General features: G+C 48.8%; 1 protein-coding gene and 1 long non-coding RNA gene across 2 annotated transcripts in view; one reads left to right on the plus strand and one right to left on the minus strand.

Moving 5' to 3' along the window:
• Positions 1-22,095, plus strand: part of NCAPD2 (non-SMC condensin I complex subunit D2) — a 37,174-nt gene extending 15,079 nt beyond the window's left edge. Inside the window, exons 7-32 of the mRNA XM_001105024.5 lie at positions 1,902-2,029; positions 2,101-2,224; positions 2,416-2,563; positions 4,747-4,944; positions 5,284-5,418; positions 5,515-5,602; positions 6,016-6,196; positions 10,843-10,967; positions 11,973-12,212; positions 12,996-13,170; positions 13,428-13,512; positions 15,761-15,894; positions 16,248-16,380; positions 16,467-16,551; positions 16,628-16,795; positions 17,066-17,238; positions 17,955-18,066; positions 18,146-18,269; positions 18,351-18,506; positions 18,857-19,034; positions 19,123-19,217; positions 19,677-19,757; positions 19,927-20,110; positions 20,843-20,969; positions 21,073-21,228; positions 21,474-22,095. Coding sequence (XP_001105024.3) covers positions 1,902-2,029; positions 2,101-2,224; positions 2,416-2,563; positions 4,747-4,944; positions 5,284-5,418; positions 5,515-5,602; positions 6,016-6,196; positions 10,843-10,967; positions 11,973-12,212; positions 12,996-13,170; positions 13,428-13,512; positions 15,761-15,894; positions 16,248-16,380; positions 16,467-16,551; positions 16,628-16,795; positions 17,066-17,238; positions 17,955-18,066; positions 18,146-18,269; positions 18,351-18,506; positions 18,857-19,034; positions 19,123-19,217; positions 19,677-19,757; positions 19,927-20,110; positions 20,843-20,969; positions 21,073-21,228; positions 21,474-21,559 — 3,619 coding nt within the window. The 3' untranslated portion in view covers positions 21,560-22,095. The remainder of the gene's footprint in view (positions 1-1,901; positions 2,030-2,100; positions 2,225-2,415; positions 2,564-4,746; positions 4,945-5,283; positions 5,419-5,514; positions 5,603-6,015; positions 6,197-10,842; positions 10,968-11,972; positions 12,213-12,995; positions 13,171-13,427; positions 13,513-15,760; positions 15,895-16,247; positions 16,381-16,466; positions 16,552-16,627; positions 16,796-17,065; positions 17,239-17,954; positions 18,067-18,145; positions 18,270-18,350; positions 18,507-18,856; positions 19,035-19,122; positions 19,218-19,676; positions 19,758-19,926; positions 20,111-20,842; positions 20,970-21,072; positions 21,229-21,473) is intronic.
• On the minus strand, positions 13,937-24,012 carry LOC144332744 (uncharacterized). Its single transcript, XR_013400804.1, has 2 exons — positions 23,608-24,012; positions 13,937-16,020 (listed from the first exon to the last, which is right to left on the minus strand). It is a non-coding gene; the product is annotated as an uncharacterized LOC144332744 (long non-coding RNA).
• Between the last annotated feature and the right edge of the window lie 397 nt (positions 24,013-24,409).

The following is a 24,409-nucleotide window of genomic DNA, read 5'->3' on the forward strand; positions in this document are numbered from 1 at the left end:
CTGTTGTATTGAGATAGACTATGGAGGGAAAGGGGAAGCAAGAGACCAGTTAAGAGGCTGTTCCAATAACTCAAGCAAGAGATGATGGTCTCTTAGACCAAGGCGTGGCAGTGGAGATGGGGAGAAGTAGTTGGATTATATACTTTTTCCTTAAGGTAGAGCTTACAGGATTTGCTAACAGACTGGGTGTGAGGTGTGAGGGTAAAAGTTCAGTCAAGGGTGACTCTCCCGGGTTTTGGTCTGAGCATTTGGAAGGGTGGAGTTAACCGTAACTGAGATAGGGAGAAGGCTGTGAATAGGTGTTTTGGGAGGAAGATCAGATGTTCTGTTTTGGACATACAAAGTTTGAAGTGTTTATTAGACAGCCATGCAAAGTTGTCAGATTCGGCTGTTGAATATATAGATCTGGAGTTCAGGAGTGAGGTCTGGGCTAGAGATAGCACATTTGGGAATATAATAGTATTCAAAGCCGTGAGACTGAATGAAATCACCAAATCAATAAGTGTAGCTAAAAGAGAGCAGGAATCCAAGGTCGGGTACCTGAGGGCTCTCCAGCATGAAGAGTGAGGAGGCCGGGTGCATGGCTCACGGCTCGCCTATAATCCTAGCACTTTGGGAGGATGAGGCAGGAGGATCACTTGAGCCCAGGAGTTGGAGATCAGCCAGGGCAGCATAGTGAAACTGTGTCTCTACAAAAAATAGAAAAATTAGCTGGGCATGGTGGAGGCTGAGGTGGGAGCATCACCTGAGCTATGAGGACGTCAGGGATGTAGTGAGCCATGATCGCACCACTGCACTCCAGCCTGGGCAACAGAGGCATACCCTGTCTCAATAAAAAGAGTGTGAGGAGGAACTAGCCAAAGAAACTGGGAAAGGAGTCTTGTTCTCGTGTTCTGGAAGCAAGATAAAGCATATATTTCAAGGAGAAACTGATTAACTATATCACATGCTGCTGTGAAAGATCACTTGCGATGAGGATTGAATCAGTCGTTATATTTAGGAATGAGAAGTCATTGGTGACTTTGTCTTTTTTTTTCTTTTTCTTTTTATTTATTTATTTATTTATTTTTTTTTTGAGACAGAGTCTCGCTTAGTCGCCCAGGCTGGAGTGCAATGGCCGATCTCGGCTCACTGCAAGCTCCGCCTCCCGGGTTCACGCCATTCTCCTGCCTCAGCCTCCCGAGTAGCTGGGACTACAGGCGCCCGCCGCCTCGCCCGGCTAATTTTTTGCATTTTTAGTAGAGACGGGGTTTCACCGTGTTAGCCAGGATGGTCTCGATCTCCTGACCTCGTGATCCGCCCGCCTCGGCCTCCCAAAGTGCTGGGATTACAGGCGTGAGCCACCGCGCCCGGCCTTCTTTTTTTTTTTTGAGATGGAGTCTCGCAACATCGCATGGGCTGGAGTGCAATGGCATGATCTCAGCTCACTGCAACCTCCGCCTCTCAGGTTCAAGGGATTCTCCTGCCTCAGCCTCCCGAGTAGCTGGGATTACAGGCGCCCACCACCACGCCCAGCTAATTTTTTGTGTTTTTAGTAGAGACAGGGTTTCACTATGTTGGCCAAGATGGTCTCGAATGCCTGACCTTGTGATCCACCTGCCTTGGCCTCCCAAAGTGCTGGGATTACAGGCATGAGCCACCACACCCGGCCAACTCTGTCATATTTTTATCATATATTCAGGTTCTTTGTCAGCATCACAACTGGTTGAAAGTTGGTAATCTTGAAGGAAGGAGTACCTAACCGGGGTCAGCAAAGCAAAGCAACTTGTTATAGAAGGTAATGGCTAGAATAAAGAAAACCGTGACTTTGGGAGCAGTAGCGATAGAATGAATGAGGCAGGGCTCTGATATGATTGGATCCAGACAGCTGCTTTCATCATCTCAAACTCTTCCTTTCTCAGTTTGGTTACTGGCTGTTGCTACCGCCTTCTGGAGAATCCCACCATTAGTCACCAGAAGAACCGCTCCACTCGGGAAGCCATAACACACCTGCTTGGTGTAGCCTTGACCCGTTATAACCATATGCTCAGTAAGTTACCCATTGCTTTGCCCCGCCTTTTTTATATTGCCCATAATTTCTTATGTTTAGTGCTTCCACAGGTGCTACAGTGAAGATCATCCAGATGCTGCAGCACTTTGAACACCTGGCACCTGTACTGGTTGCAGCTGTGAGTCTATGGGCAACTGACTATGGAATGAAGAGCATAGTGGGAGAGATTGTAAGGTGACTCTTCGTTCTTGAAGTTTCTCATGCTCATTTTCCTTGGGGAGGGAATAAAGAAAGATTGGAAATACATTATCTGTGCAACTGTAGATTCCTTCAGATATTAGATACCTGTCTTACCCTGTAGTACCCTTACTAGGATCTGAATAATTGATCTATGTTGCCATGGCTGTGTTTTCTTCCCTGTGTAGAGAGATTGGACAAAAGTGTCCCCAAGAGCTGAGTCGAGACCCTTCAGGGACAAAGGGCTTTGCAGCATTCCTGACAGAACTAGCAGAACGTGTCCCAGCTATCCTGATGTCCAGCATGTGCATTTTGCTAGATCACCTGGATGGAGAGGTAGGTGGTCCACTAGGGATCACTGAGCTTTTTCTGGGGATTTTAAGTCCAGTGTTGAAAGGCCGTTTCTTAACAGAACAAGAAAGTAGCTTTGACAAGTTGTCTAGATTTATCATTGTGACATTTCCTTTCTGTAGAGAAGCAGTTCAAGTTTGTTGAATAAAGAGCTTTTTATTAATCTGTTAATCTTTCAATTCACATTGCTTTTATCCAGTTCTGGTAAGGGAGATGACATTTCCACAGCTTAAGTCTAGTAAGAGCAACTCAGCTTTGATTTTTTTTTTTTTTGGAGGCAGGATCTGGCTCTGTCACCCATGCTGGAGCACAATCATAGCTCATTGCAGCCTCGATCTCCTGGTCTCAAGCAATCCTCCCACCTCAGCCTCCCAAGTAGCTGGGACTTCAGGCACATACTACCATGCCCAGCTAATTTTTTTAGTTTTTGTAGAGATGGGGTCTTGCCATATTGCCCAGGCTAGTCTCAAACTCCTGGTCTCAAGCAACCCTCCTGCCTCAGCCTCCCAAAGTGCTGGGATTACAGGCACTACCATGCTTAGCCTTCAGCTTTGACTCTGAGTCCCATCTATTCCTCAGGATAAAGCGTCTTCCCACCACCTGACTTGCCTTGCTTCCTCAAACAGTGAGCTTTCTCAAATCAACCCATGTCATCTCTCTCCATTCTCTTTCATCCCTGAATGCTAACCTGGCTGATTCCCATACTGATGTTAGGCACTCCTAGGTGAATGTCAAGGACAAAGACAGTCCACTTGTTCATCTAATTTACTTTAACTTTTTGTGCAAGACCTTTCTCTCTGGTTCTTGGCCTGGCAACAACATTAACCCTGCTCTCCACCAGATTATGTATTGGACTTGCTGGCACTCTTAAGGCTGATTTCCATGTTTCTGTCTCATTTTCTGTCAGTAAAGCGTGGAAAGGAGAGTGGGAGGGAAAGGAGGGGATATTTACTAGCAAGGATCAAAGGCTTTGAAGCCGAGTGTGGTGGCTCATGCCTGTAATCCCAGCACTTTGGGAGGCTGAGGTAGGCGGATCACTTGAAGTCAGGAGTTTAAGACTAGCCTGGCCAACATGGTAAAACCCCATCTCTACTAAAAATACAAAAAAAATTAGCTGGGTGTGGTGGTGCACGCCTGTAATCCCAGCTGCTTGGGAGGCTGAGGTGGGAGGGTTGCTTGAACCCGGGAAATGGAGGTTGCAGTGAGCCGAGATCGCACCACTGCACTCCAGCCTGGGTGACAAAACGAGACTGTCTCAAAAAACAAAACACAGATGGGCGCCATGGTTCACGCCTATAATCTCAGCACTTTGAGAGGCCAAGGAGGGTGGATCACGAGGTCAGGAGTTTGAGACTAGCCTGGCCAATATGGTGAAACCTCATCTCTACTAATACAAAACTTAGCTGGGCACGATGGTGGGCACCTATAATCCCAGCTACTTGGGAGGCTGAGGCAGGAGAATCGCTTGAACCCGGGAGACTGAGGTTGCAGTAAGCCGAGATTGCTCCACTACACTCCAGCCTGGGCAACAAAGCAAGACAACATCTCAAAAAAAAAAAAAACACACAGATGGGCACGGTGGCTCACGCCTGTAATCCCAGCACTTTGGGAGGCTGAGGTGGGCGGAACATGAGTCAGGAGATTGAGACCACCTGTCTGGCCAACATGGTGAAACCCTGTCTCTACTAAAAATACAAAAATTAGCTGGGTGTGGTGGCTCATGCCTGTAATCCCAGCTACTTGGGAGGCTGAGGCAGGAGAATTACTTGAACCATGAAGTCAGAGGTTGCAGTGAGCCAAGATGGTGCCACAGCACTCCAGCCTGGCGACAGAGTGAGACTCCGTCTCAAAAAAAATAAATAAATAAAGGCTTTGAGACCTCAGCTGAAAGGTAGTAAAAAATGCTTTTCAAATGTTCGTTGGTGAGTGGATGTGATTTTTTTATTTAGCTACTACCATGCTTTCCTGTGTGAGCCCTATGAGGAAAAATTGGTTTTGGCCCTTGTTTGTTCTAGCATTCTCTGAGCAACAAGTCCTCTTCGGGATTCAGCTTTTTCCTGTGACCTTGGGATTGAATACCTAGGCAGTTAATCGAAAAAGTTATGGCCAAGCACAAGCAAGCTTCGCCTTGACTAAAGGTTTTACCCCTTTATGCTGCTCTCTCTTAGAATTACATGATGCGTAATGCTGTGCTAGCAGCCATGGCAGAGATGGTGCTGCAGGTTCTCAATGGCGATCAACTGGAAGCAGCAGCCCGAGACACCAGAGACCAATTCTTGGATACTTTACAAGCCCATGGCCATGATGTCAACTCCTTTGTGCGGAGCCGTGTTTTGCAGCTTTTCACCCGAATTGTCCAGCAGAAGGTAAGCAACCTTCTATGTGGCAAAGACATATGGTACCTCTCTGTGTACCAGTGTAAAGAGGAATCCAGTGTTAAAGATAAATATCTGCCCCAAAAAGTCTAGAATTCACATTTTTATTATCAGTAGTAAAAGTCTTCCTCTACCAAGGACAAGGATATCTGGCTCCCTTTAAGGACTCTAATGTGTCTTACCACTACAAGGAGTACTCCTAATTTATATTCTGTAGAAAGGTATTTTAGAGTGAGTGGGTAGCTCTGTTCAGAGTACACTTAAAGATCATCTTGAACAAAATGGATGATGTGGGACTTGAGCAGATTCTTCTCTTCCTACCCAACACAGGCTCTCCCCTTGACACGTTTCCAGGCAGTGGTGGCTTTAGCTGTGGGACGTCTGGCAGACAAGTCAGTGCTAGTATGTAAAAATGCCATCCAGCTGCTGGCCAGTTTTCTAGCCAATAATCCTTTTTCCTGCAAGGTAAGTAGACTTGGTCCACCAAAAGAGAAGGAATTAAATGGAAACAGGGATGAAAGTATGTCATTTACTGACCCTGCTATTCATTTTACCTGATAGCTTAGTGATACTGACCTTGCTGGACCACTGCAGAAGGAGACCCAGAAATTACAAGAGATGAGGGCCCAGAGGCGAACTGCAGCATCTTGTAAGTAGTTACTGCCTTGGAGTCCTAACCTCAGACAGGCTTCTCCTTGCAATGGAGGAGCGCGACTCCAACGTGGCTGGGCGCGGTGGCTCAGGCCTGTAATCCCAGCACTTTGGGAGGCCGAGGCGGGCGGATCACAAGGTCAGGAGATCGAGCCCATCCTGGCTAACACGGTGAAACCCCGTCTCTACTAAAAATACAAAACATTAGCCAGGGGAGGTGGCAGGTGCCTGTAGTCCCAGCTACTCGGGAGGCTGAGGCAGGAAAATGGTGTGAACCTGGGAGGCGGAGCTTGCAGTGAGCCTAGATGGCGCCACTGCACTCCAGCCTGGGTGAGAGTGCGAGACTCCGTCTCAAAAAAATAAATAAATAAAAACCTCCAATGAAAGAGACTGAGTGATACTCTAATTTAGCTGCGGTGCTGGACCCAGAGGAGGAGTGGGAAGCCATGCTGCCAGAGTTGAAGTCTACCCTGCAGCAGCTTCTACAGCTTCCCCAGGGAGAAGAGGAGATTCCTGAGCGAATTGCCAATACAGAGACGACTGAAGAGGTGAAAGGACGCATCCATCAACTGCTTGCCAAAGCTAGTTACAAGTAGGCAAAAGAATGGGATATTCTTCATGATCTGTTTATGTTTAGAGTTAACTTTTGAGAAACTTATGTTTCTTTTAAATGAATGGTACTCAGATATGCTGCCGCCAAATGATGGTAGATGTTTTCATGTAGTAATGCTCTGACTATAGGCATAGTCCACAATTAAGCATGTGTTTCTACTTTATAAATGTTTAAAGAAACTACTGAAACAATTAAATGTTAACAATATTGTAATTAAACATTAGTCCTCCTTCAATTGAAGAAGAGCACCTATAAATAAGTTCTAGTTGCATGATCTTGAATAAGTTGCTTAACTTTCTGGGCCTCAGTTTCATTATCTATAAAATAAGAAATTGATTAGATCTTATGATCTCTAAGGACTTTCTAATTCTAAATTTCATGAGCTAATAATATCAAACATGCATAATACTACCTTAATCTTCAAACCTAGTATGAAACCTGATCTTAGAGAAGATTTCTCCTAGTGTTTTTGTGACTCTAGAACTTAACAACAAAAGCCCTTATAGCCGTCAACAAGTTGTTTTCTTTTTTTTTTTTTTTTTTTTGAAATGGAGTCTCACTCACTCTGTTGCCCAGGCTAGAGTACAGTGACACGATCTTGGTTCACTGCTGCAACCTCCGCCTCCCAGGTTCAAGCAATTCTTGTGCCTCAGCCTCGCAAGTGGCGTGCGCCACCACACCTGGCTTATTTTTTTTATTTTTAGTAGAGACGGGGTTTCACCTTGTTGGCCAGGCTGGTCTTGAACTCCTGACCTCAGGTGATCCACCCGTCTCAGCCTCCCAAAGTGCCGTGATTACAGGCGTGAGCCACCGCACTCAGCTGCCAACAAGTGTTCTTAAACCTCAGCCACAAGTTACTTGGTATTTATTTACTTATTACCTAATTGGGCTGTTTTTAAAAGGCTAGAGAGTGGCTTGTTTGCCCTATGAGTCCCTTATGTTTCTTTAGTGTCTCTCTTTTTTATTTTGCTAAAGCAAAAATAGAGACTATAGTTTTATAAGTGCATGTTCCACCAAACATTCTAGTATTTTCTCCTGTCAATTAGAAGAGGATTGTTTGTTTTTGAGACAGAATCTCACTGTTGCCCAGGCTAGAGTACAGTAGCGCAATCACAGCTCACTACAGCCTCTCAGTATAGCCTCAACCTGCTGGGGCTCAAGCAATCTCCCACTTAGCCTCCCGAGTAGCCTGGCTAATTTATATATGTATATATATATATATATATATACACATATATGGTTTTTTTTTTTTTAGACCGAGTTTCGCTCGTGTTGCCTAGGCTGGAGTGCAATGGCGCGATCTCAGCTCACTGCAACCTTCACCCCCCTGAGTTAAAGCGATTCTCCTGCCTCAGCCTCCTGAGTAGCTGGAATTACAGGCATGCGCCACCACACCTGGCTAATTTTGTATTTTTAGTAGAGATGGGGTTTCTCTATATTGGTCAGGCTGGTCTCGAACTCCCCACCTCAGGTGATCCGCCTGCCTCGGCCTCCCAAAGTGCTGAGATTACAGGCGTGAACCACTGTGCCCAGTTAATTTTTATATTCTCGGTAGAGATGGAGTTTTGCCAAGTTGTGCAGGCTGGTCTCGAACTCCTGGGCCCAAGCAATCCGCCTGCCTCGGCCTCCCGAAGTGTCAAGATTACAGGCATGAGCCACCAGGCCCAGCCTGAAGAAGGCTTCTTCTCAGGTTAAAGATTTTGCCCCTCCTTCAGAAATCCTCAGCAGTAAATGCTGGAGCTTAAGTTCTTAATAACTAAGTTTTTTGCCTCACAACCAGCAGCTTTTCCTCTCTGCTTTTTATATTGTCTGCCTTAAGTTTGTACAACTTTTTATGGTTTCTTCACACAATTTTGGAGGTAGCTGATATTATCAGATTGTCTTCCCCATTTTGCAGATAAGGAGAAACAGAGATCAAGTTAGATAACTTGACCGTCACAAACAGCTAAGTAAATAGCAGAGCTGGCCCCAAGTATTCAGATTACAAATCTAGAGTTGTATTGCTTCCAGTTACAAATTTAAACAGTCTGGGCGCGGTGGCTCATGCCTGTAATCCCAGCACTTTGGGAGGCCAGGGCGGGCGGATCACAAGGTCAGGAGATCGAGAGCATCCTGCCCAACATGGTGCAACCCCGTCTCTACTAAAAATACAAAAATTAGGCCGGGCGCGGTGGCTCAAACCTGTAATTCCAGCACTTTGGGAGGCCGAGACGGGTGGATCATGAGGTCAGGAGATCGAGACCATCCTGGCTAACACGGTGAAACCCCGTCTCTACTAAAAATACAAAAAACTAGCCGGGCGAGGTGGCGGGCGCCTGTAGTCCCAGCTACTCGGGAGACTAAGCCAGGAGAATGGCGTAAACCTGGGAGGCGGAGCTTGCAGTGAGCTGAGATCCGGCCACTGTACTCCAACCTGGGCGGCAGAGCGAGACTCCGTCTCAAAAAAAAAAAAAAAAAAAAAAAAAAAATTAGCTGGGCGTGGTGGTGGGCGCCTGTAATCCCAGCTACTCAGGAGGCTGAGGCAGGAGAATCGTCTGAACTCAGGAGGCGGAGGTTGTAGTGAGCCGAGATCAGTGCATTGTACTCCAGCCTGGGTCACAGGGCAAGACTCCGTCTCAAAAAAATAAATAAATAAATAAAATTAAATAAATAAATAAACATACATTGGTACAAAACTTACTTTTTGTTTTTTCTTTTTTTTTTTTTTTAATGGAGTCAGGGCCTCACTGTGTTGCCCAGGCTGAACTTGAACTTCTGGGTTGATGTGATCCTCCTACATTAGCCTCCCAAGTACTAACTTGGACTATAGGTACATGTCACCACACTTGGCTTAGAACAAAACTTTTTTGAATTTTTTTTTTTTTTTTTTTTTTGAGACAAGGTTTCACTCTGTCACCTAGGTTGGAGAACAGTGGCACAATCAGAGCTCATTGCAGCCTCCACCTCCCAGGCTCATGTGTTCCTCCCACCTCAGCCTCCCTGGTAGCTAGGACTATAGGTGTACGCCACAATGCCTGGCTAAGTTTTTTGTATTTGTTTTTTTGTTGTTGTTGTTAGAGATGGGGTTTTGCCATGTTTCCCAGGCTGGTCTCGAACTCCTAGACTCAAGGGATATACCCACCTCGGCCTCTCAAAGTGCTGGGATTACAAGCGTGAGCCACCGTGCCTGACTTAAATGATTTTTAAATTTTGTTAAAAGTGGAAATATATTTTAAAAAATAAGCGATTCTCCTGCCTCAGCCTCTCAAGTAGCTGGGATTACAGGTACACACCACCATGCCTGGCTTTTGCCAGCCTGGGCAACATGGAAGAAGATAACATGTAGATAAGCAGTCAAACATGTATTCTTTTTTCCCCCTTTTACATGACTGATAGAATTCTGTACCCACTGATCTACCATCTTGTTTTTTTCACTTAACTATGTGTCTCAGTGGTTTTTAAAAATACTTATGGCTGGGCGCAGTGGCTTATGCCTGTAATCCCAGCTACTTGGGAGGCTGAGGCAGGAGAATTGCTTGAACCCAGAAGGCAGAGGTTGCAGTGAGCTGAGATTGCTCCACTACACTCTACCCTGGGTAACAGAGCAAGACTCCATCTCAAAAAAAAAAAAAAAAAAAAAGAAATTTATAGATGGCCGGGTGCAGTGGCTCACACTTGTAATCCCAGCACTTTGGGAGCCCAAGGCTGGTGGATCTCTTGAGGCCAGGAGTTTGAGGCCAGCCTGGCCAACATGGCGAAACCCCATCTCTACTAAAATTACAAAAATTGGCCAGTTGTGGTGGCACATACCTGTAATCCTAGCTATTCGGGGAGCTGAGGCATGAGAATCACTTGAACCTAGGAAGCAGAGGTTATAGTGAGCCAAGATCATGCCACTACACTTCAGCCTGGGTGACAACAATACTCTGTCTCTAAAAAAAAATATATATATATATATATATATATTTATACATAGTTTCCCACTTTCGTCTTTTTTTGAGAGAGAGAGTGTCTCACTCTGTTGCCCATGCTGGAGTACAGTGGTATGATCACAACTCACTGCAGCTTTGATCTCCCAGGCTCCAGTGATCCTCCCACCTCAGCTCCCTCGAGTAGCTGAGCCCACAAGCACACACCATCACACCCGGCTAACTTTTTTCACTTTTTATATAGATGGGTCTTCCTGTGCTGCCCAGACTGATCTCGAACTCCTGGGCTCACGTGTCCCCATTATTTTTTATGACTACATAGAATCTTACTGTCTGGATGTGCCCGAATTAACTAATTATTGAAAGTTTATTGTTTCTAAACTTAGGAAAAGTTTTAAACAGGTGTTCGGAGTAGGTTTATGATTTTAAAACGTTAAAAAGCCTTATTGGAGTTTTTTTGAAGACTGTAGTAATGCCTTGTAGCTTCAGAAATAAGAAAAATGTTTGCAGATGGGCAGTCGGGGGAAAAAAATAGGAAAGGTGTTTTGAGCCCTACCCCTTAGCAGGTGCTGTAACAACTTTTTAAGCATGTTAAGTGCTCCTTTTCTCTGGGCAGTAGGTCCAGGGACTTGATGGAATCGTGAGGTAAACTCCTTTACGAAAGGCTGCAGTGACATTCTTCTGGGTGCTGACAGGCTGGTGTTCGTGTTCTTTCAGGCAGGCCATCAGTCTCACTCGAGAAGCCACAGGCCACTTCCAGGAGTCCGAACCCTTCAGTCGTATAGACCCAGAGGAGTCAGAGGAGACCAGGCTCTTGAATATCTTAGGACTTATCTTCAAAGGTAATCATTTTCCTTCTTCAGTCAATAAATAACACATGTCAACTAGTATTTACTGAGCATTTACTTTATGCCATCATCAGCCTGGTTAACAGAACCTGGTGCTGAAGATCCCAGAGATGAATTGGCATTGCCTTTGCTCTGGAATGGAAGCAGCCCACAGGCCTAAGATTGATAGTCACAGGGTGACTGTCCAGAGCATAGAGGACTTTAGGTATGGTTTTTGAGAAATTAAGATATTTTAGAGTAAGTTCTAATTTCATATCTTCACATTGTGAAAAGAGATATCCAGGGCCAGAGGTGGTGGCTTATGCCTGTAATCCTAGCACTTTGGGAGGCCAAGGCAGGAGGATTGCTTGAGCCCAGGAGTTCAAAATCACCCTGAGCAACATGACAAAACCCCCATCTCTATAAGAGATACCAGAAAAAATTAGCCAGGTGTGATAGCATACACTTGTAGTCCCAGCTGCTTAGGAGGCTGAAGTGAGAGAATCACCTGAGCCCAGGGAAGTTGAGGCTGCAGTGAGCGGTGACCATGCCACTGCACAGCCTGGGCAACAGAGTGAGACCCCATCTCAAAAGAAAAAAAGAAGGAAAATAAATAAGTAGGCCAGGCGCGGTGGCTCACGCCTGTAATCCCAGCACTTTGGGAGGCCGAGGCGGGCAAATCACGAGGTCAGGAGATCGAGACCATTCTGGCTAACATGGTGAAACCCCGTCTTTACTAAAAAGACAAAAAAGATTAGCCAGGCGTGGTGGCGGGTGCCTGTAGTCCCAGCTACTCGGGAGGCTGAGGCAGGAGAATGGCGTGAACCTGGGAGGCGGAGCTTGCAGTGAGCCGAGATCGTGCCGCTGCACTCCAGCCTGGGCGACAGAGCGAGACTCTGTCTCAAAAATAATAATAATAAAATAATAAGTAAGTAAATATCCAGGAATGTTGACAGCTATTGGAGTCCCCTGTATCCCCTTGAACGAAAGAAATCATCCTGTACTTCTCTAACTCCTTAGGCCCAGCAGCTTCCACACAAGAAAAGAATCCCCAGGAGTCTGTAGGAAACATGGTCACAGGACAGACTGTCTGTAAAAATAAGCCCAGTGTGTTGGAGCCTGAGGAGTCCAGGGGAAGTGATGAACTGGTGAAGCAGGAGATGCTGGTGCAGTATCTGCAGGATGCCTACAGCTTCTCCCGGAAGATTACAGCGGCCATTGGCATTACCAGCAAGATGATGTATGAAAACACAACTACAGGTATGCCAGAGTTCCTTTCCGTAAGGACAGCCTTGGGGTTCTTTTGGATTTTTTAATTTTTTAAATTTTTATTAATAATAGATATGGGACCTTCCTTTGTTGCCCAGGCTGGTCTCCAACTCCTGGGCTCAGGCAATTCTTCTGCATCAGCCTCCCAAAGTGCTGGTATTACAGGTGTGAGCCACTGCACCCAGCCATGGATCTTGGAGTTGTTGTCCATATTTTATTGATACATCTATCTCCTCCTTTAAAAGGCAGGGGTTCTCAGTTGGGCACGATGGCTCATGCCTGTAATCCCAACACATTGGGAGGCCAAAGCAGGAGGACAGGTTGAGGCCAGGTGTTCGAGAGCAGCCTGGCAACATAGCAAGACCCCATTGCTACAAAGAAACAAAAATTAGCTGGGCTTGATGGCACACACCTGTAGTTCCAGGTACTCGGAAGCCTGGGCAGGAGGATTGCTTGAGCCCAGGAGTTTGAGGCTATAGTGAGCTGTGGTCATGCCACTGCCCTCTAGCCAGAGCAACAGAATAAGAACCTGTGTCTTAAAAAAAGGAAAAAAAAGGCAGGGGTTCTTTATTTCTATTTGCTTCCTCTAGACACAGCTTATACATTTTAATGCATATAGTATTTCATGATAAGGCCTTACAGGAGGAGTCGACACTCTCAGGGAAAATGAGGAAGGCCTCCATTTGCATCTTGTTACATTCAGAAAGGTTCTGTCTTTAGGTATTGAGGGGGTTTTGCGAAGTAGATGGGTGACATTTGTACATGTTCTCTCAGTGGTGCAGGAGGTGATTGAATTCTTTGTGATGGTCTTCCAATTTGGGGTACCCCAGGCCCTGTTTGGGGTGCGCCGTATGCTGCCTCTCATCTGGTCTAAGGAGCCTGGTGTCCGGGAAGCTGTGCTTAATGCCTTCCGCCAACTCTACCTCAACCCCAAAGGGGACTCTGCCAGGTATATGGGGTACTTTTGCCTTTGCTGACTTTTCCAAGGTCAGCTTCTCACAGGACTTTCCTTGTCTCCTAAAGGAAGAGGTGCATTTCTCCCAAGGAGTTCCAGATCCATAGGCAGTCCATCATAACGGGGCTTAGGGTGGGGCTCGGTTTCCAGGGAGAGCAGTTATTTAACACTGGTGGGATAGCCCTAAGCACTGTTGGCCAAGTTCAGCTTCCCAATCTTATAATGACCGCTGATCTCTGCTGTTCCCACAGAGCCAAGGCCCAGGCTTTGATTCAGAATCTCTCTCTGCTGCTAGTGGATGCCTCGGTTGGGACCATTCAGTGTCTTGAGGAAATTGTAAGGCTTCCTGTTTTCATTTTCTTTATTCATTCAACAAGTATTTTTGGGGTTTTTTGTTTTTTGTTTTGAGATGGAGTCTCGCCCTGTTGCCCAGGCTGGCGTGCAGTGGCGCAATCTTGGCTCACTACAACCTCTGCCTCCCCGGTTCAAGTGATTCTCCTGCCTCAGCCTCCTGAGTAGCTGGGATTACAGGCATGCGCCACCATGCCTGGCTAATTTTTTGTATCTTTAGTAGAGACAGGATTTCACCATGTTGGCCGGGCTGGTCTTGAACCCTTGACCTCATGATCCACCCGCCTCAACCTCCCAAAGTGCTGGGATTACAGGTGTGAGCCAGCGCACCTGGCAACAAGTATTATTGAGTTATTACTATGTATTTAGCAATTTACTTAGCCCCAGAAAGAAGTGTAAGACTATTTGCTTTCATGTTCCCAACTTTAAAGGAACCAACAGTCTAGTTAGTAGACAAAAACCACAGAACATTTTTAGAACAATGCAGCAGATAGGTAATAAAGTGCCAGAATAAGTTGTACAGGTAATGGTTGTCACAGCAATAACATAACAACATCACTTATATGGTATTTCATATATGACAGGCACTCACATGTTACAGTAACTTGTTTAATCCTCACGACAGCCCTGTGAGGTAGTATTATCTGCTTTTTACAATGAGAAATCTGAGGCACAGAGAAGTTACTGAACTTGGCTGGTTACAGCTAGTTAGTGGCAAAGTTTGAGATTCAAACTCAGGCAATAAGAGCTCTAGAAAACATACTCTTAACTTCTGTGTTCTACTGAGGGGTACAGAGTAGGAAAGAGAGCGGTTTGGGGTAAGATGGTCAGGAAGCTTCTTGAAGGTGGTAGGACTTAAGCTGGGTCTCAAAAGATGAGTAGGATTTAGAGAATCAGCAAGTAGGGAGGGCATTTCAAACAGAACCCAAGAAAAAGCACAGTTCACATTGTAGAACAAAGAAGATTGTGTTCTGGTTCAAATGATCTGGAAAAGCCCGGGCGTGGTGGCTCATGCCTATAATCCCAGCACTTTGGGAGGCTGAGGTGGCAGATTACCTGAGGTCTGAGGTCAGGAGTTCGAGACCAGCCTGACCAACATGGCGAAACCCCATCTCTACTGAAAATACAACAAAATTAGCCAGATGTGGTGGTGGCCACCTGTAGTCCCAGCTACTTGGGAGGCTGAGGCAGGAGAGTCACTTGAATCCAGGAGGTGGAGGTAGCAGTGAGCCGAGATTGCACCACTGCACTCCAGCCTGGGTGACAGAGGGAGACTGTCTCAAAAAATAAAAATAAAAATTATCTGGAAAAGATGAGAAAGTTGTGAATGTAGGTTGGAACTAAACTGTGAAAGTCCCTGAATGACTTCATTGTCTAGGACTTTAACTGTGTTAGCCAGGCACCCAGCATTTGAGTGAGACCATTCTGCTTTGTAGCATTTGCACTGTGGGCACAGAGAGTGGAAGTGGCACTGACCTCCAGCTCCCGCTGGGAAGAGCGCTCCTGCCAGCCACATTTTTCTCCTCACTGGGGAAAAGAAAAGAGCCTGGTGGTGGTGATTGGCCACGATGTCATAGGCCAATTACTGGCAAAAGCCCTACAAGAGGCAGGGGAGAGCAGCTGCAAACTGGGGTGAAGCAGAAGTGATGTGGGGAAGCAGAGGCTGAGACCAACCCATGGGACAGGAAGGCCGGTGGAGGCTGCTGCCATGGGCAGTAACGAGGCGCTGGACTTGGGGATTGGAGAAATCACTACAGAATGGGCTTAACTGAAGACAAATTTTTAAAGGAAAAGTAGTGACTGATTTGTAAAAAAATTAGGTGACTGAAATTTTAAGCCTATGTAACTGATAGAGTGTTGATACCACTGGCAAAATGAAAAGGCAAGGAAGGATGATGGCTTCCATGTTAGACATGTTGAGTTTGTGATAATGGCAAGAAAACCTGTTAGAAATCTCCAGACTTAGAACTATGGACCCACATGGAACTCAAAAGGTCAGTTTCGATATGTCACTTGAATAAAATAGTTTTGGAGGCATGAGAGTGGAAAAGTAGAGAATGGAAAGAGAAGTGCCTCTCAAACCCCTGCCTTACATTTTGAGCCTCCTCTTTCTTTTTCCACTCCTAAGTATTACTTTTTCTACTTCAGGTTCTCAATATCATCTTCAGAAAAGCAGACCAAAGATCAAGGAATTGTTCATTTTTGGCTTGAGGCCTTTTTCTTTTCTCCTTAGCTCTGTGAGTTTGTGCGGAACGATGAGTTGAAACCAGCAGTGACCCAGCTGCTGTGGGAGCGGGCCACCGAGAAGGTCGCCTGCTGTCCTCTGGAGCGCTGTTCCTCTGTCATGCTTCTTGGCATGATGGCACGGTGAGGCTCAAATCCAGCAGGCAAAGGGGTGGGAGAGCAAAGGAGGGTTCTGAGAAGGCTCCTTTTCCTTCAGTGACATTGTCACAGTGAGGCCCACCTGAGCTCTGCTGTGAGTTATGATGCCACCTAAATGGGAAAGAAAATAGTGAGAGCAGCAGCCCTCTTGCCTAGTAGAAGTAGTGGGATTCAGTAAAGCAACAGGACCCAAGGGGCTGGCCTCGCGCCAGAGCCTCGCTGTAGTGTTCCAAGGCTCTAGACACCGCGTGGGCTGCTGGTACCTATCCCTGTTGGCCCTTTCTCCCCGTTGAGTCCAATCCATGACTGCCTTTCACTCTGTGACTTCCTTCCCCTAGAGGAAAGCCAGAAATTGTGGGAAGCAATTTAGACACACTGGTGCGCATAGGGCTGGATGAGAAGTTTCCACAGGACTACAGGCTGGCCCAGCAGGTGTGCCATGCCATTGCCAACATCTCTGACAGGAGAAAGGTATGTGGGGGTGGTTCCAAACTAAGGAGAGTGGAGATCCTTGTGTCCACCCTGTACACACACCCACGTTGTCTTGTTCTGCACAGCCTTCTCTGGGCAAACGTCAACCCCCCTTCCGGCTGCCTCAGGAACACAGGTTGTTTGAGCGACTGCGGGAGACGGTCACAAAAGGTGAGCTCTCAGGAAAGGCCTTGGGCAGATTTGGGCCCTTTGTTGCAGTGAACAACTTTTCCCTTCTTCTCTGCAGGCTTTGTCCACTCAGACCCACTGTGGATCCCATTCAAAGAGGTGGCAGTGACCCTCATTTACCAACTGGCAGAGGGCCCCGAAGTGATCTGTGCCCAGATATTGCAGGGCTGTGCAAAACAGGCCCTGGAGAAGCTAGAAGAGAAGAGAACCAGTCAGGAGGACCTGAGTAAGTGGGCAGGAGTTGACCCACTGAGACAGCCAGCTTCTGTTTTCCCTGCAGGGCCAGGAGCCACTGCCACCACCACTTTCTGCAACGACCCTTAGTGTACACTGTCTCGTTTTGTCCAAGTTGAAGTTGGGCCAGTTCCCACCCCCAACTCTTACTTCACTAGTTTGAATAGCACGTGAGCAAGGGGAAGATCAGGAAAAATCAGATTCAGGTTTGATGGGACTTAAAAATGTCTCTTTGCCCGCCTTCCCTCTCCCTCTCCTCTAGGGGAGTCCCCCACAATGCTCCCCACTTTCCTGTTGATGAACCTGCTGTCCCTGGCTGGGGATGTGGCTCTGCAGCAGCTGGTCCACTTGGAGCAGGCAGTGAGTGGAGAGCTCTGTCGGCGCCGAGTTCTCCGGGAAGAACAGGAGCACAAGACCAAAGATCCCAAGGAGAAGGTGTGTGAATGTCCTCAGCACTTCCCAGATTTATTTCATTACCTCAGCTCAGAGCTGAGCTGATCCCCTTCCGGCAATCTGCTCCTCTGCTATTACATGAAGCGAAGAATTTCTGCGTCTCTGTGGCTACTACCCTAGGAAACGTTCGTGTGAACAATGGTGAAACTGTCAGTGATCACCCAGGAAGGAAAGATTTAGGTCAATGCAGAGTGTGGAGTTGGACACCTCAGCATAAGATAGAGGCTTTTTGTCTGAGGCAGGGTTTGTCAGAACATGCACATACCCGCCCGCCTTTTCCATCAGCCCTCGTTGCTGGCCTGGCCCGGGATGGGGCCTGCGTTCTCTCCACTAGAGGCAGTGATGTCTTGCAGACAAATAAGACACAGAGCCTTGCAGCACTGGAGAAAATAAAAGTCTGACCTCTGTGACTTTGAACCATTGTCTGGCATGATCCATCTGTTTACCATACATAGGAAACGATGTGTTCCATGAGGAAGAGGCGTAGAAACACACTTTGGCAACTGAAAAACAAATGGGGGCCTCATTGTTTCCCTGTTTAATTCAGGAATCCTTTCTCTTTACAGACACATTTGACAATTCTCTAAATGGTTTTGTAGAATGTGCCCTTCCTCACGTTGTTCATGCCAAATAAAGTATGGGCTGGAATCAAAAATGATGTCTCTGCTTATCCTGATCCCCGCCTTCATTCCCTTTAGAATACAAGCTCTGAGACCACCATGGAGGAGGAGCTGGGGCTGGTTGGGGCAACAGCAGATGACACAGAGGCGGAACTCATCCGCGGCATCTGCGAGATGGAACTGTTGGACGGTGAGAACACTTGCTGCACTCAGCAATTTCTTCCCAATTGACAGAGCCTGTCCCAAACCTGCAGTTCCTCTTCCAACAGGCAGACAGACACTGGCTGCCTTCGTTCCACTCTTGCTTCAAGTCTGCAACAACCCAGGCCTCTATAGCAACCCAGACCTCTCTGCAGCTGCTTCACTTGCCCTTGGCAAGTTCTGCATGATCAGGTAGGCCGTGGGGTTGGTACCACCTTCTCAAGGAAGATGGGGATGAAATGGCTTCCCTGATGATCCTCCTCTTGCTCCTAGTGCCACTTTCTGTGACTCCCAGCTTCGTCTTCTGTTCACCATGCTGGAAAAGTCCCCACTTCCCATTGTCCGGTCTAACCTCATGGTTGCCACTGGGGATCTGGCCATCCGCTTTCCCAATCTGGTGGACCCCTGGACTCCTCATCTGTATGCTCGGTAAGAGACCCTTCACAACGTGGTGGCAGTTCCCAAGAGCTCCGGAGTCTGTTCAGAGTCAGTGTGAGAATCACCAGGGCTCTTCCCCTAGGCTTTGGCATCACGGCGAACATCTGCTTGATACTTGACCTGTACAGGCCCCTGACTAAGAGTCACCCCAGTGGGATTGACACTTCTGGTTAGAAGCTTCACCTCTTTCCCCTACTCCAGCTTTCAACTCTAGACAGCTTTCTGACTGCTTCTGGAGTGGCGGAGCATGGGATAATCGATTCTGGCTGAGGGCCTTTTCTACCAGCGTTAGGGTGTCATCCGGAGGTCTCGGTCCCCATGACCCGCAATTCCATTCCTAGCCTCCGGGACCCTGCTCAGCAAGTGCGGAAAACAGCGGGGCTGGTGATGACCCACCTGATCCTCAAGGACATGGTGAAGGTGAAGGGGCAGGTGAGCGAGATGGCAGTGCTACTCATCGACCCCGAACCTCAGATTGCTGCCCTGGCCAAGAACTTCTTCAACGAGCTCTCCCACAAGGTGAGAGGCAGCGAGGTACTGAGGGCTTGCTGCAGAGGGAATATGTCGGTCACCTCATCTCCTTAACACGGCTCTCTCTGTCTTACAGGGCAACGCAATCTATAATCTCCTTCCAGATATCATCAGCCGCCTGTCAGACCCCGAGCTGGGGGTGGAGGAAGAGCCTTTCCACACCATCATGAAGTATTGTTCCCCGGGCCTTGGGGCACATTTTCCACATAGCGCAGGCGGAGGAATCAGACACCCCTGTATTTGAATTCCACCTCGGCTACTTTTTAGCTGTACAGCCTTCAGCAATAACTTAGCCTCTTTGTGCCTATTTCCTCTTCTTTTGAGGCTGATGATACTTAACCCTTAGTTCTTGAAAATACTAAATAAGATAAAGTTCCTAACATGGTGGCAGGCATACAGGAGCCCTCACTACCTAGCAGCTGTTCCTGTTCATTTCCATTCACAGTGAAAATTCCTGAGGTGGGGGGTCCTTCTCTGCTGAATGGGGCTCTGCTGAAGGGGAGGGGTGAGGCAGAGGCCGTGGCAGAGAACATCAGGGAAGACTGGGCTGGGGGAGGGTCCAGGGTTGGTCTTAGTGGATGGCAGAGCTGGCCCTGGGCCATCGCACATCCTCATCTCCCCTTCCTGCAGACAGCTCCTCTCCTACATCACCAAGGACAAGCAGACAGAGAGCCTGGTGGAAAAGCTGTGTCAGCGGTTCCGCACAGCCCGGTACGCTGCCCTCCCTGAGGGTTCTTTGTGCGAGCAGGGCCCTGCAGGGGGGAAAGGTCCATCCCCCACCCTTCCCTGCCGGCACTGTGGCATCCCTGGGACTGGGAAGGCTGATGGGGAAAGTTGAGCCTTTACTGGCTGGATCTCACAAAGCCCTTGCTGTCTGCAGAACTGAGCGGCAGCAGCGAGACCTGGCCTACTGTGTGTCACAGCTGCCCCTCACAGAGCGAGGCCTCCGCAAGATGCTTGACAATTTTGACTGTTTTGGAGACAAACTGTCAGATGAGTCCATCTTCAGTGCTTTTTTGTCAGTTGTGGGCAAGCTGCGACGCTGGGCCAAGCCTGAGGGCAAGGTGAGCAGTGTGGACGCTTCCATGCCTGTCGGGATCCGGGCTGGCTGAGACATCTGCCGACCCTGGGCCACATCCAGCTCTCACAGTCACGTTCCCGTCCGACTTATCCCCAGCTTGGTGCAACCAAATTGCCAGAGTGACCCAAGACCAGATCTTTCTGTCTCCAGTTCTTTTTTTATTACTCCAAAAACACAACCAAAGTAGCATCTCATCCAATTCTTGTTTGTTTGTTTCAGTTTTTCTTTCTTTTTCAGAGCAGTTTTAGGTTCAAAGCAAAATTGAGCAGAAAGTACAGGGAGTCCCCATCTACCCCTTGCTCCTACACATCACAGCCTAACCCACCGTCAACATCCTGCACCAGGGAGGTACATTTGTTACGCTGAACCTACATTGACACCTCATCTCCCAAAGTCATGGTTTACATTGGGGTTCACTGTACGTAATGACACATACCCACCACTGCGATATCATACAGAAGAGTTTTACTGCCCTACAAATCCCCTGCACTCCACCTGTTTATCCCTCTGTCCTCACAACCCCTGATCTTTTTACTGTTGCCATTGCTTTGTCTTTTCCAGAATGTATCACTGGAACGATCCAGCATGGAGCCTTCTCAGCTTGCCTTCTTCGTAATGTGCATTTAAGGCCCTCCATGTCTTCTGTGGCCTTGTTTCTTTTTAATCAGAAGTAACTGTTTTCAAGCCTGCTCTTAATCTCCTTTTCTCCCTCCAGGCTGTAATAGATGAATTTGAGCAGAAGCTTCGGGCCTGTCATACCAGAGGTTTGGATGGGATCGATGAGCTTGAGATTGGCCAGGCAGGTAGCCAGAGAGCCCCAGCAGCCAAGAGACCATCCACTGGTGCGTGAGGCAAGCTGTACTGGCGGGACCAGACTGGGCCTTCCCCTCCTGCAGTGATTTGTTTCTTCTTCTTTTTTAAATCACATTTTCCTGCCTCTTCTAGTTTCTAGGCACCAACCTCTGGCTTCTACAGCCTCAGACAATGACTTTGTCACACCGGAGCCCCGCCGTACTACCCGTCGGCATCCAAACACCCAGCAGCGAGCTTCCAAAAAGAAACCCAAAGTTGTCTTCTCAAGCGATGAGTCCAGTGAGGAAGGTATGATGCTCCCGCCTGTCCCGGCCCAGAAGGCGCACAGCCAGGGTGCGGGGGGCTGCTTTCCACGGGACCTGCTGTGGGGGCCTGAGTGTAGATGCCCTGCCCACTGCCCCAGCAGGGCCTCCTGTACAGCTTGCATTTTATTTCTGCAGGGTGGTGTGGGATTGTCCCACTTGTTCTCTCATATCTATTTTTCACCATCTTTGTGACTCAGCTTTTTCTTATTCCTCTAATTCTTTGCATAGATCTTTCAGCAGAGATGACAGAAGACGAGACACCCAAGAAAACAACCCCCATTCTCAGAGCATCAGCTCGCAGGCGCAGACCCTAGGAGGCGCGCTCCCCGCCGGCGCGGACCCTAGGACTTGTAGGGTGACCTGGAATTCTAATTGTTACCCTTGTAAAATATTTGTCTGTCTTTTAAAAAAAAACAAAAAACAAAACCGCCCGGGCGCAGTGACTCACGCCTGTAATCCCAGCACTTTGGGACACCGAGGCGGGTGAATCACCTGAGGTCTGGAGTTCGAGCCTGACCAACATGGAGAAACCCTGTCTCTACTAAAAATTAAAAATTAGCCAGGCGTGATGGCGCACACCTGTAATCCCAGCAACTCGGGAGGGTGAGGCAGGAGAATCGCTTGAACCTGGGAGGCAGAGGTTGCAGTGAGCCGAGATCACCCTACTGCACTCCAGCCTGGGCAACAAGAGTGAAACTCCGTCTCAAAAAAAAAGTACATACACGATCTTTAAAATGCAAGGCCTTTCTCTTAAATTAGCCTAATTGAACTGCATTGAGCTGCTTTCACTTTGGAATATGTTTGCCAATCTCCTTGTTTTCTAATGAATAAATGTTTTTATATACTTTTAGACATTTTTTCCTAAGCTTGTCTTTGTTTCATCTTTCACATTAGCCCAGATTCATGCAGCAGAGAGAGGGTTATCAGTGCAGAGAGAGATGAGCGAGCCCAGAGAACTAGGGCCTGTCCCAGGATGGCAGATGAGCTTCCTGCCCTGTCACTGCCACCTTTCCCCTCTCAACCTCCGGACCCTGCACAGTGACCAGCCAGCCTCGGGAGAATTATGCAGTGCCTCGACTCCAGATCAGCGCTTCTGAACGGGGGCAATTTTGCCTGCCAGAGGACATTTGACAACACCTGGGGCCTTTTCTGTTGTCATAGCCTGTGGGGGAAGAATGCTACCAGCATTGGTGGGCAGAGGCCAGGGATGTTGCTAAACAGCCTACAGTGCACAGGGCAGCCCCTCAACAAAGAATTACACAGCCCAAAATGTCAATAGTGTCGCAGTTGAGAAAACCTGCTCTAGACCAAGGGTTGCTTTCCTTTGTGTGCCTCACCCCACCCCCACTCGTGTTCCCTAATCCCATCTCCAAAGGCTGGCAGCGGACTGGGCCAGGCTGGTGGCAGGTCAGGTCATGATCCCCTCCAGCTCTGCAGGAGACAAGGTCTGTCTCCCGCATTCCTCACTGGTCCCAGGTCTGCAGGGGGCGCAGGCTATGCTGCAAGCGGGCTGCCCCTGAAGCCTGCCCACCCCTCTCCAGCTCCTCAAGTCGTCTCTGCTGAGTCACCTTAGAACCGGAGGCTGTGAGCTGGCTGTCGTGACCACACTGGTGCCTCTGCTGTCATGACAACAGCACACTACGTCACTAGTGCTCCCTGGGCACCGAGCTCCCTCTTAGCGGGGAGAAGACAGTAATGAAAAATGACAAGCATGAGGCAGAGGGGAAGATGGCGCCCCCAAATCACGCTTGGTGGTGCAGGAGCATGGAGGTGCTCTTAACGCTCTGGATGGGAAAGGGTTAATGGTCCTGGTTGCAGGAATAGCTGAGTCAGAGGTGGGGCTTCCTCCACTCCCCCACCCCACCCTTCCACCATTAAGGACCCTCTTGCCTTGCTCTTGCTACTCTGCTCTGGGTGGTCATTGTGAAAAGCCCGCACCAACCATGCCAATGGCAGCCAGACGAGGACACAGCCTGGTTCTGGGTCCCAGGAGGAAAGGCAATCCCAGAAAGACAGGGACAAGGACTGGAGTCCTGTGGGTGCCTTTTAAGCAAAGATTATCACCAGGCGGGCTAAACTTAGCAAACGGCTTTTAGCTAGAAGGGCAGGGGGCTGGTGTCAGGTTATGCTGGGCCAGCAAAGAGGCCCAGGATCCCCCTCCCATGCACCTGCTGATGGGCCAAGGCCACCCCACCCCACCCCCTTCCTTACAAGTGTTCAGCACGCTCCCATCCCACACTCACAAACCTGGCCCTCTGCCCTCCTACCAGAGAAATGGATACCCTGTGGGAAGGGGCAGGGGGCCTGTTCCCACCATGTGCCCAAGACCTCTTTTCCCACTTTTTCCCTCTTCTTGACTCACCCTGCCCTCAATATCCCCCAGCGAAGCCAGTGAAGGGGAGTCCCTGGCTCCTGGCTCGCCTGCACGTCCCAGGGCGGGGAGGCACTTCCGCCCTCACGTCCCGCTCTTCGCCCCGGGCTGGATGGAGTGAAAAGCACACTGTCTCTCACCCTAGGCAGCACAGCCCACGGGGCTCCAGGAGTGACTTTGTGGGAGGCCTCTGGGCCCCCACCAGCCATCCTGTCCTCCGCCTGGGGCCCCAGCCCGGGGAGAGCCGCTGGTGCACACAGGGCCTGGATTGTCTGCCCTAATCATCAGGTCCAAGCTACAGGGCTGCAGGACATCGTGACCTTCCGTGTAGAAACCTCCCCCTCAAGCCGCCTCCCGAGCCTCCTTCCTCTCCAGGCCCCCACTGCCCAGTGCCCAGGCCAGGCCTCGGTCCCAGAGAGGCCAGGAGCCAGGAGATGGGGAGGGGGAAGTGGGGGCTGGGAAGGGCCCACGGGCCCCTCCTAGCCCTTTGCTTCAGCTATTCCGGTGTCACTACCGCAGAGCCTCGAGGAGAAGTTCCCCAACTTTCCCGCCTCTCAGCCTTTGAAAGAAAGGGGAGGGGGCAGGCCGCGTGCAGCCGCGAGCCGTGCAGGGCTCGGGCTCCAATTCCCCATCTCAGTCGCTCCCAAAGTCCTGTTTCATCCGTGCGTGTAAGGGCCCCCGTCCTTGACTCCCTAGTCTCCTGCTGCCCACACTCCAGTCCTGGGAAGCAGCACCGATCACCTCCCATCGGGCCAGTCTCAGTCCCTTCCCCCCTCCGTCGGGGCCCACACGC

The sequence above is a fragment of the Macaca mulatta genome, chromosome 11 (assembly GCF_049350105.2).
Source record: "Macaca mulatta isolate MMU2019108-1 chromosome 11, T2T-MMU8v2.0, whole genome shotgun sequence".
Lineage (NCBI taxonomy): Eukaryota > Metazoa > Chordata > Mammalia > Primates > Cercopithecidae > Macaca > Macaca mulatta.